Source organism: Atta colombica, unplaced genomic scaffold (assembly GCF_001594045.1).
Source record: "Atta colombica isolate Treedump-2 unplaced genomic scaffold, Acol1.0 scaffold210, whole genome shotgun sequence".
NCBI lineage: Eukaryota > Metazoa > Arthropoda > Insecta > Hymenoptera > Formicidae > Atta > Atta colombica.
In genome coordinates this window covers 1,682,487-1,694,811 of record NW_017259306.1, presented here as the reverse complement: position 1 = coordinate 1,694,811, position 12,325 = coordinate 1,682,487, and the positions used below count along the sequence as shown (strand labels likewise).

The 12,325-nt window shown below is 35.9% G+C and overlaps 2 protein-coding genes across 2 annotated transcripts in view; one reads left to right on the top strand and one right to left on the bottom strand.

The window, feature by feature from the left end:
- The first annotated feature begins 299 nt into the window (after window positions 1-299).
- Window positions 300-3,401, top strand: LOC108687712 (serine-threonine kinase receptor-associated protein). The gene is made up of 5 exons (XM_018193631.1): window positions 300-729; window positions 1,819-2,117; window positions 2,215-2,444; window positions 2,675-2,811; window positions 2,888-3,401. The coding sequence occupies exons 1-5, from the start codon at window positions 615-617 to the stop codon at window positions 3,097-3,099; spliced, it is 993 nt and encodes a 330-aa protein (XP_018049120.1). The 5' UTR covers window positions 300-614; the 3' UTR covers window positions 3,100-3,401.
- A 1,157-nt stretch (window positions 3,402-4,558) lies between these two features.
- LOC108687711 overlaps window positions 4,559-12,325 on the bottom strand; it is a 34,060-nt gene continuing 26,293 nt past the window's right edge. Inside the window, exons 5-8 of the mRNA XM_018193630.1 lie at window positions 9,432-10,360; window positions 6,797-8,446; window positions 5,485-6,537; window positions 4,559-5,286 (exon numbers count right to left, since the gene is read on the bottom strand). Coding sequence (XP_018049119.1) covers window positions 5,017-5,286; window positions 5,485-6,537; window positions 6,797-8,446; window positions 9,432-10,360 — 3,902 coding nt within the window. The 3' untranslated portion in view covers window positions 4,559-5,016. The remainder of the gene's footprint in view (window positions 5,287-5,484; window positions 6,538-6,796; window positions 8,447-9,431; window positions 10,361-12,325) is intronic.

Here is a 12,325-nt window from a genome sequence, read left to right as displayed (position 1 = left end):
ATATATATATATATACATATTTTTATTTGTGAGGTAAACACTTTCCAGAAATTTTAATCCGAGTCAACTCTAAATCTCTCGGAGTGGCCAGAGTATACGTACATATAAATTTGCAAAGTTGAAGCAGATTTATGTTACACCCGTTCGTGTAAATAACGATCGCGGTGTTTCGAAAGACAGAGAGTAATATTGCGGGACGCGATATGGGAGAAAAAGGGAGACGAGGACGCGGCGACGAGGCTGGACGAGGCCGCGCGCGCGTGCGACGCTCTTCCTGTCTCGGGTCTCGGGGCTTAATTGCCGGTACACGGCGATCGGTACGTCACTACCTATATTGTGCTCCAGCCTCCGCACGCCGCGGCGCCGCCAACCAGACCGATCTGATCGTCAGTGTCAGTTGTGTTTCAGTTTTAGTCAGTCGTGTTTCGTACGCTTGACGTGACGGACGTGAACGGTAGTGACGGTACGCCGAGTGGCTCGAGGCCCAGACGAGCGTACGTGGAGGCACTGGAAATCGCGGTAGCGAGCTACCGTCCGTTCGCTCGTCGCAGGGAAAGAAGGCAGGAAGAAAAACGGGAAACGGCGACGGCGACGGCGACGCGACGAACGGCGCGATGGCTAGTCTAAGGCAGACTCCGCTGACATGCAGTGGACACACGAGACCCGTGGTCCACCTCGCCTTCTCCGATGTCACTGAATCTGGATACTATCTCATCTCGGCGTGTAAAGGTAACGGGCGGGATTTTGTTCTGTTTTGTTCTACGAACAGAGATTTGGATAGATCGGTTGACTGATCGTCGCATTGCTCCGATTTTTTTCTTTCTCTCTTTCCTCTTGGATCTTGATCATTTAAACCGCACGTTCGATTCTCGATCGCCTTGGCCCGATTCTTTCCGGTCGCTCTCAAGGCTCCGTGTCTTTTCGAGGTTAGACGCGCGTGTTCTTGACGGGCGCGCTGTCTCTTCCTGCCTGTTTGCGAAGGCAGCTCGATATTTCGAAGGATTGAACAGGATTAACAGGCTCTATGTGATACTTTAATCTTTAATCATGGATTAATTTATTGTCTATTGTTTTTCTAATTTTTAGGTTTAGAATAAGATAAAAAAATAAGTTTAATCGAGATTAAAGTAAATCTTTGTTGTTAAAATCTTTGTTGTTAAAAATAAAAATGTTGATTAATTTAATCTCAATTCAACTTACTTTTTGTTTTTTTTTTCTAGTTTTAAAAATTGGAAAGAGGTAGAAAGTAAATTAAACTAAAGTTAAAGTTAATCTACATAATGGTAGAAATGGATAATGTTACTACAATCATAATCGTTTGATGAATCATTTACATTGCTGGTTCATCTTGGTTGAGATTAATTGAAAAATTGTTGTAATGATATTTTTTTCTATATATATTAACATTGAATATTATATATATACAGTTATATATATGCAGCTATGAAAGGAATAGTCGATGCATAACAAATTTTATACAAAATGATAAGTAATTTTAACTCTTTCTAAGCTCTTAACTTTTTTCTACAAATATTTTATAGAATATTATATATTTTATTTCAATTTTAGCTCAATATATTATTATACTTTTGAAATCTAAAAAATGTATTATTATATTATGATATATCTAATATAAAACATTTTTATTCTTTCAATGTATTATCGATTATATTTTTGGAATTACTTGGAAATAGAATTTAAATATCTTTTCATATGTATTTGTTTCAAAATATATATATTTCATCAATGATACATTTAATTATTGTAAATAATATCATTTTTATATAGTAAAATATTTGAACAATGATTTTTTTTTAGATGGCAAACCTATGTTACGACAAGGTGACACTGGAGATTGGATTGGTACATTTGAAGGACATAAAGGAGCAGTGTGGGGTGTAGCATTAAATCCACAGGCTACTCGAGCTGCAACCGGCGCAGCAGATTTCAATGCCAAAGTCTGGGATGCGATTAAAGGAGAAGAAGTTCATTCTTTTCAACACAATCATATAGTTAAATCTGTCAACTTTAGTACCGATTCTAATCACCTATGTACTGGTTCTAATGAAAAACTTGTACGCATTTATGATCTTAATAAACCAGAAGCAGCTCCACAGGTAAAATTATGTATAGATGTAAATTAGCAATGATCAAACACGATCAATAGTAAATATTTGGGTTAATTTAAAACGTTTCAATTTTTCTCTCTCTCAGATCTTCTCAGGTCATACAAGTGGTATTAGGCATGTCACTTTCTTTGACAATAACTCTGCCTTAATTACCTGTGCAGACGATAAGACACTGAGGGTATGGGATAGAAATAGTGGACAAGAGGTTAAGAGATTAGATTTTCCAGCGATTCCTAGTTCCATGGAAGTATCAAAAGATGGAAATATCATTACCACTACTCACTCTAACATTGTTACCTTTTGGAATAGCAAAGAGTATGTAATATTTTTTTCTCTTGTAAAAAATTGTTATAAAAATTCTTTGGAAAGCTATCCTAGAATTTCAGTTTTTTTCCTTAATTTTGCAGTTATAATTTATGAAAGTTTTCTTGTCAAATTATTCAGAATCTCACATAAAAATACATATTAAAATCATATTAAAAAATTTTTTACTTTTTTAATTTTTTAATGTTTGAAGATTAATGTTATTTTCAATTTTTTGTCAGATTAACCAAGATAAAAGAATTTATGGTCCCGACTCAAGTTAATAGTGCCAGCCTGCATCCGGATTGTACTATTTTTGTTTGTGGTGGAGAAGATTTTAAAATGTATAAATTTGACTACAATACAGGGGCAGAACTAGGTAAAAATTTGTTTATCTTTCATGATTCAGTAATTTTCATCAAAAGTAATTTTAATCTTGTATATAAAATTTGCAGAATCGTTTAAGGGACACTTTGGACCCGTACATTGCGTACGCTTTTCACCGGATGGTGAATTGTATGCTAGCGGATCCGAAGATGGTACTTTGAGATTATGGCAAACCATAGTCGGTAAAACTTACGGATTATGGCGCTGCATAGAACAGACTCCTGCAATACAAGAAAATACAACCGTGATTAATAACAAACAAGAAGTTCCTGCCAGTTAAACTTGAACCTCAGAGAGAGATAAGAAAATTTTCAGAAGTTTTTTGAAAGCCTAAAAGCAGATATCTCAAATTAAATTGGATGAATAATCTGCAAATAAAACGCGAATCGAATTTGTTATTTGGGCCGTCGGAAATTTTTGTAAATAACTCGTCTTTAGAAAGAGATCGCTCACATCCCCCTTCACTGTGGCCTTTATTTCCAAAACTAAAAGTGAGAGGACCAATTCTAGAGCTCGTGGAGGCATGCGGGGTAGGATTGCTATTTATATTATGAAAAAAAACAACAATAAAAAAAGAAATATTAACATTTATTAACATTATACATGTTATTATAATACAAAAGTAGATAGCGTGTAAAACGAGAGAAAGAAAGACAAGTTCATAACGAACATTGCATTTGCATTTTTTCCGAACCGATATCGTCCATCATTCCAATATATGACATATATTATATCAATACGTGACTTGTATCAGCACACAATACATAATATTGTGTATATTTTAACATGCTTCATAATCATTCTCGATTTTAGTTTCCGTAGTAATATCACATAATATGCAACTCGACAATCCATTACAAGTTTTGCTTATATGCGCATTTCATTCCTAATAACAATAGATATTCTAATCCTTTTTTTTAAGATATGAAATAATTCAATTATGTAAAGATGCAAATTATCTTTCGAATATTATTTAAAACAGGAAAGGTTTTAAAAAAATTTTAGAAGATTTCAGTGTCTTGTGAAACTCTTTAACTCTCAAGTGTTTAGAAAATCTGTCTTTTGAATATCAAAATATTATAATAAAAATTAATAAAAATATTTACTTACTTCGTATATAAAATAGACGAATGAAACAAATGTAAAATATGAAAAAATACATTTTGAAAACATTTCAGAGAAATTTTCTATACATTCAAGACTCCGCAATTTTTCTGTTTCGAATGATATTCAAAATGATTTGCAATTTTCATTATAATTAAAATAATTCAATGTGTCTTAAAACCATCACTATTTCCTAAAAAGGTTTCTCCAGCCTTTTCACATAATAGGATTTGATCAAATATTGAGAATAAGTTTATGATATGTAGGCATTTCTGAATTTTAATTGTAAACAAAGTAAATAAGGATTTTGAAGATTTGTATAGATATAAAAGAATAGAGAAACGAATAGAGAACTTTTAAAGAACATCTTGAAATTAAAAAAGTGAAGTTTCACTGTATTATTTTCGTGTAAGAGTATGAAATGTTCATCAATTCTCTTTAAATATGATGTCACAGTAATGAAAATGTGACAACGCCGTTTCCACCAGAATAATCAATATTTAAATTAAATTTAAATAATTAATATAAATAATTTTTCTTCAATATTTTCCATAAATATTTATATTTATTATAAAGAAAATATATTTTAATAACACATTACAGTTTTACTGCTTAAATTTTATTCATTATTTATTTTTTTTTAAATAGCAGTGGCATTTTGCATCCTTTATACTTTCATATTAAGATAAGAAAAGTTACACGACTTCCCTCCACTTTATTAAACTGGAGAACCTCTTTAAAAAAGTCTTCATTCGCTGTCTTCTTGCTCTCTTTTATTTTTCGACGATGTGATCTCGTTCTTCTTCCATGAATTAAATACTTGCGCCTTATCATCTATATTTACACGCCGACAGGTACTCTTCCTTTTATTTTCTGTTAAGTATTTCTTGCGTATATTCAAAACATACTCTCTCTCCTTGTTTATTCGTATTTGTTTCTCTTTGTGATATTGAGCTTGAATACGATCGGTTATGAAATATTTTGATCGTGTTTGTCATACAGTCTCTCGAAGTAAAGGCAGTGTTTCCTGCGTACAATATAATAATCCGTAAACAAAGAGTTATGAATTTTAAGTCTTCCCGTCTCTTTCGATTTAGCCAATGAATTGCGAGAGGTCAGGTAGTTTGAAGCCGTTGAACGAAGCTGGCGTTGGTGAATTTCTCAGATTATTCGTGTGTGATGGGAAACCAGAAAAACCTGGACCGCTAGGCGTAGTGTGTAATTGTAGTCTTGCGTTACTCTCTGAGGCTGCTAAAACAAAACCGCATTGAGCGGTGCATACATCGTCCCGTAGAATCGCTTCTCGAGAAGCCTCTCGTAGAAGTTGATTGCAATCTGTGACTCTTAGCGAAGCGCATTGCGTCTGAAAACAGAGACTTGTTTTTAAGATCTTATTTCATTAGCAATTTGTTCATTTCATAACATAGTTTATAATATTTAGCAATTTATAAAGGAGATTTGAAGAAATATAGACTAAGAAAACAAAATTTATATTTGATTTACATTTACAATAAGTTTGAACTTTTTAATACGTTTCTTTTCATTCAGAGAATATACTTACGCCTTCATTGGTGCAAACACAGCTAGTGCAAGGTGTAGGGAAACCAGACTCTCCGACCGCGACGTTTCTTCCACCGATTTGACAGCCATGTCTAGTCTCTCGCCAGGCAGAGAAGTCCATATGAGGCATGGAGCTGCACGGTACGCGTGGATTTAAGAAATTACTGGGTAGGTCAAATGCCGCTCTTTGCATGTCCGTCTGATGATCCATGTTCTCGCACATCACCTTGGACAGAGTAGTTTTGCGAACCTCTGCCAATTGGTGCTCAGTAAAGCGAATGTTCGGATCATCGGTCTCATACCAGAAACGATCGCACTTTCTGGACTGTCTGAACTGAATAGCGATGATACAGGCGAAGGTGGGTCCGACCAAACCACCTTGAAGTGGTCGTTCGCTCATACCGCCCGGGAAGAGGTCGATGTCATCTACGGAGGCATATATACGTTTCATACGAGCTATCACTTCCGGCGCCATTTCTCTGGACAAATCCTCAAATGTGGTGGCTTTCTTCAAATTACAGAGCGCTCTGTAATGATTGTACGATGGTATTCCGTGATCGCGGGCTCGGTGAACATTTAGGGCTATCAAATCCACGCCGGAGTGCGGAATACCGCGTTGCTCGAATAGATGATTGGTCACTTCGCCGGTGATGAACTGATCCAATGTCTCCATCGGCGTAGTTACTAGGCCACGTATCATTTCGTCGATCATGTGCTCCTGATAGAGCATATCCGGATTGAAAAATCCGTCACGCAGTAAGATGGGCGGATCGATATTCTGATAGTTGCGATCCATGCGCGGTAAATGCGGTCGCAATAAAGAATGGCCAATTCGGTATGCCGCGGCAGCGAACTCGTTGAGCACGCTAGGGTTGCAAGTGGGCGAGTATTCCTTGTAGTAGCCTTGGGGCAACAGCTTAAGACCATACAAGCTAACGGCGTTCCAGCCAAGAATTCTCGGTAGAAACTCGTTGTACGTGATATGTTGCAGCATCGCACTAATGATGCGTCGTGTCTCCTGGAAGAGCTTCTCGCCGTCCCAGTGGGGATTTACCTATTCAAGAAGTTTTATATCAATGAATAAATTGATATTATTTTTATTCAATTAGCAAGATGTTTGCCGACAGATTGCGGCACATTCAAACAGTACATTCCCTATAAAATACAACATTCTTAAAATGTTATATAAATATTAAAAAAGATAAATAATATTCATATGACATTCTAGAAATATAGTGTGTTATAAAGTTCTGAAATATATGACAATGTAGAAGAGTTTTTCCAATTCATATTTTTAAAAAGAAGAGATTTACCTGCCGTAAGCCTTCCATCACGCGATTGTGTTCGCGTATCCACATGGTGTGCATAACTGCCAGCGCTGGTTGCTCCGAAGCGCGGCCATCACCACCGATGAAGCACAATCCTGATCGCGCCTTGCATTCTGGATGCGTCGCTGATTGCGGTAGTAAATCCCTGCCACGTCTTGGGTTCGTTGTGATGTTCATGCGACCGTTGAAACCGCGCAGGATGTTACAGATGCATGAATTCTCGCCGTAGACTACCGATGCATCCAAGAAACCGGTATTCTGATTCACTTGTTCGCGTGGACCCAAATGCTGCTGGCCTGGCAACGACCTCATCGACGGGAAGCACATACGCGAGCCTGACGAGACGTTCACAGTGGGATAGAAATGATCACCCGGTGGCACAGGGAACGGATTGCATTCGGGATGAACGGTGCGTGGTGAGTCGCACGGCCGACAACTGGGAATCGACTCCTGAAAACCTTTGTGTATGGGAGTCATCGTCAAGTCGTGATCCAGAAATTGGGCGAACTGCATCACCATCAGTGTATAACGGTTATGCAAATTCGATATGTCAGGGTGGATTACGGTGGAGACTACCCGAGGATTTGGCAAAGATGCACCGGTGACGGAAGTAATTCTCGGTTTGGAAACACCGTCCTCATAAACAGGTGGCAACAGACGGGCGAAGGTTGTCAACGACTTGCCAAGATTGGGATTACGTAGATTGTTGCAATGACCCGATAGAGTTCGATAAGGTGTAGTTGGATCGCATGGGGAATTATCTACGGGACATTCGACTTCTTCATGTTGCGTCGCCTTTTGATTATGATTCAAGAAACCGGAGATATCGACGTTTTGCAGCAAATCGGAGAACTCGTTCGAGCTGGGGAATCCTAGAATGTTCTCCGTGTTCTCGAAAACCTGACGTCTTCTTCGTCGGAGACCGTGTACACCATTTAGAATCTCATTTGTAGCCAATTCATACATGATGGACGAATTGGCGAGCAACAGAGCATCTTTGTTAGCTTTCGAGAAGCTAGCTGCGGTGCCGGCGGCCGATTTTGGGTCGGCAACTCTTTGTTCTAGCCAAGCATTATACTCCAATTGCTTTCGCTCAATTAGCTCTTCCTCTGCTCTCTTTACCGCAGCGGCAAGCACCTCGGGACTGATCTCCGATAGAAGTTGCGTCGATTCACCACCTGTGCTCGTATTTACCAAGTTGTACTGCATCATAGGAAGCGGCAGCGGTTTCTCGATCCATGCCGCGACATTCAGAGATTCGTATTGCTCGCAAGTAATCCTGCTGTTCAAATATTGGTCCTGTCGGATGAACACTCTTGGCTGTATCCTGCGAATATTAGTATTGGCGCACAGAATACTGGCGAGGGACACCTTCCTGATTTCGACCAGCTGCGTCGCCGTCAGTCCTGAGGGTGGAAGATCGTTCTCGTACCAGAAGCGGTCAGAATTTCTCATTGTCACGAACTGCTTCTTAAGAAGACACTCGAATGTTGGACCAACAGCAACACCTGTAGCCGGAGTCTCCAAGATACCACCCACGAGAAGATCCACGTCCTCTACATTTGTGTAAATCGTACTTAGCAGATGCACATGCTCAGGTCGCATTACTCTCGTTAGATCCGTGAAGTTTTCGATCTATATTGAAATGAATTGAATTGATTTATTGTCGCGGTTGTGTAGAGACAAGAAATGATAAAAATATACCCATTAAATTTCGCGTCTGATGATGAAATGAAGACTATTTTATAATTATTATAATAATTGTGAGCGATAATATTTTCAATTTATCCCTCGAAATTTCAGAAGTTTTCGAAGACACGTCTATATATAATTATTTTTAGATTATTACTAAATCATGAAATTTATTTTATTATTTTATTATTTATTGTTTTGAAATTTAACTATCTATGTTATGGCTGTAAAACTTTCATAAACAAAAAAGAATAGCGAACAAGACATAAAACATGAACAGTGATACTTACATTATAAAAGTTTTGTTCGTTTTTTTTAGTTTCATAAATTTTTTTTCTAATTGTGCAATTAGAAAGTATATACAAGTCGATCGTTTTTATAAACATTTAGTTATTTTAGAGAGGTCAAAAATGATTAGTACTATTTATGTGTCTAAAAATATATAATTTATTTATTATGTGTTTATGATATATTTTATTTCATTTTATTTCGTTTCATTAGATAGTCTAATTTTATTCTATAATCTTAAATATAATTTCTTTATATTTTGATAGAACTAAAAAATAATGATAATAATACTTCAAATGGTAATAATACTTCAAAAATAAAAAAATCATGCTGCTATCATTTATAAAGAAAAGGATAATAATAAGAAAATATCGATAATAGAGAGAATAATTATAAATATACAATAAATCAATTATATATTTTTAGACACATAAAGTACTAATCATTTTTGACCTCCCTAAAATAATTAAATGTTTATAAAAACGATCGACTTGTATATACTTTCTAATTGCACAATTACAAAAAAATTTATGAAACTAAAAATGACGAACAAAACTTTTATAATGTAAGTATCACTATTCATGTTTTACGCTGATCTTTGTTCGCTATTCTTTTTTGTCTATAGTATTTATTAATTTACCTTAATATATTCTTCTAAACAGTTAGTCAGATATTTGACATATCCAGGCACTCCGTGATCTCGTGCAACATGCATGGACCAGGCGGCCGCGTCTGGTGCAGCTGCGACGCCGATGCCGTTGGCAGAAGTGATAATATGATTCTCTAGACCTCCTATTTTATCCGCACGCGTCCAAACAAGAGCGCGCAAAGCTGCTAGTGCTACTGCATTATATGTACCCGCCTTGTTTGATGAGGAATAACCAGCGTAGAAGCCGTTTGCAAGTGGTCTGAGTTCATGATCGACTTGTACGGCTTCTCGCAATATCGCCGGTATGTATTCGTTAAGGGTGACATGCTGAAGTTGCGCGACGACGATGCGACGTGCCTCCAAGAAGAGCTTCGCGTCGTCCCAATGCACATTCGTCTCCGCCAATTTCTCCGCCACACGATTATGCTCGCGCAAGAAGACCCGATACAACAGACCAAGCGCATTGTGATCGGTTTGTTCGCACAATTCGCAAGCGGTCAAGTTGACTTTACCGTCTTCGTAAGTCTTGATTAGATGCAACTTGTCGTCGGTAGCGCCATAGATACCAGTACCATCTAAATACGACGAGACACCATTCATCTGCTCTCTCGTCTCGAATTGACAGCCGTGTACCGTTAAACTTGGCACTGATCGCCAGTAACGTCTGCAGCCAAATTTTTCATCGCGCATCTCGTAGCACTCCGGATGCTGCTGCACATTGGAGCAGCATTTATTCTCAGGACCCGTGGGACGCACTATGGCAGCGATATCCTGCAGCACTAGCTCCGACCAAACACCAGACAGACTAGTCAAACCCTCGTGACTTGCTACTCTCGGAAAGGATGACAGAACGTGGGAGATGACATCGCTTGACGCGGGTAGACTATGAGTACCCACCGACTGACGCGGTCTCGAGATGCCTATGAGGATATATAAAAATAAGAGCTCGTTATTAGAGTTTGGAAACTTTACTTCTTTATCTTTAATTTTATCTTTATCTTTTCTTCCATGTCTTTATTTTATTTTTTTTCTTTTATTCTTTGATAAAATTATATTTTATATTACTATATTTTTATTTATATTCTTAAATAAAACAGTGCCAAAAGTTATGAAAATTTAAAATAAAGAAAGCAACATTAATTTTTCAATATCAGGGTGCTCCATTCAGTTATAATAATAACCTTAAATTTAATAATAACATTAAATTATTTTTATATTATTTCTATAAAGAATAATCTTCTTATGTTGAATAAATTTATACTTATAAATATAAAAATTAGTTCAAATAATTTATTAATGAGAGAAAATATATATGTGTATGTGTGTGTGATTAAAAAATATGTTAATGAAGAAATTTATATGAAATAATGAGAAATTATTGTGGGAAATTATTATAGGGTGTTTTTTTTACATCGTGTTAAATGCAACAGTTAATTGTATTTATAAAATATTCTCATGCGATATGTAATAACGTTATTTGTTGTTTACGCTACTTTCGATCGTTTTTATGCCGTGGGTAAGAATAGTTTCTTCTTTAAATGAACTTACTATTCAGGCAATTATAACTCTCTAATAGAAAGGATGAATGGGATTAATGAGATTAATATAAATATATATATATATATACGCACACATCCCAAGTAACATTTAATGTCACAGGAACGTCAAATTAACATAAAATTGAGTTAAACTTTCATCAAGTCTCAATTAAGATGACGTCATCTTGTCCTCATCATGATAATCAAGTATTATTTGAGATCATCTTCACAATTGCTAACTCTAACGAAAAGGAATAAAATGTTAGATTAAGAATGAGTTTGAATAAAATTTTAAAGAATTTTTAGATTAAAAATTAAAAAAGCCCCTTAAAACTCTTAAAAAAGCATGATAAAAATAGGACAAATTTGTTATTGATGATACAATTGAAAGTTAAAAGTCTGAGTCTACTAAGTAAGAGTCTACTAAAAGAAATGTTAAAATAATATTTTTTTATATTATATGATATATCTCACTTTTGAAAAAAGAATTTCAATATTTTTTTATTTAGAAAATTAATATTCTTTTTGCCAAATTTTTTCAATATAATTTTTTATGATGTTTCATTTACGATAATAAATGTCAAGATTACGAATGGCAAGCGTAAAGTCGATCTAAATAGAAAGCGAAATGTTTTTGAAATGTAGTATGGAAATCAAAAAGTATAACATTATGCATGGAATGTGAAATGATATAATAACATATTGGCATGCAAATATCTAGCACAAGATATCAGTTAATACGTTTAAATACAATAGACAGAAGAATACAGATTAACAAAATAAAATAATATAACAATTGTAAAATTAACGTCAATAATAATGCATTAATAATTATAGAATAGGATATAAAGATATGAAGGGTATAGAGAGAGATGTTTAACATGTAATATACAAGATGTATATTAATAAAATTGTATATGAACAAATTTGATAACATTTTAAACGCGGATGCACACGATGACTCACGCTGATGCTACCGGAGTGAAGGAGTCGCCAGAAGGCGGCTCTTCGTTGGGTCTCGAAAAGTGTAATGTGTGTCAAAATTCTGTGTCATGGTTACGCACAGGCGTCGCTCTTTAATGATCACGCAAGTAAGTGTTACACAGTGCCATGGTTTCTTCCTACACAATGAATGCAACCCTTTCATTCGTGTAATGATGAGTGTGACGCGCACGATTCATCAATGAGGACGACAATGAGTTTATATTTGATGAAAATGACTGACATTCTTCACTTTTTTGCACAGCTCTCTTTGATGAGATTTTTCTAATAGTGAAATAATTATTTTAACAAATTGTGGTCTTGTTTTTAACAGTCTGCGGTTTACTGGGACAAGCTTGGAACAAT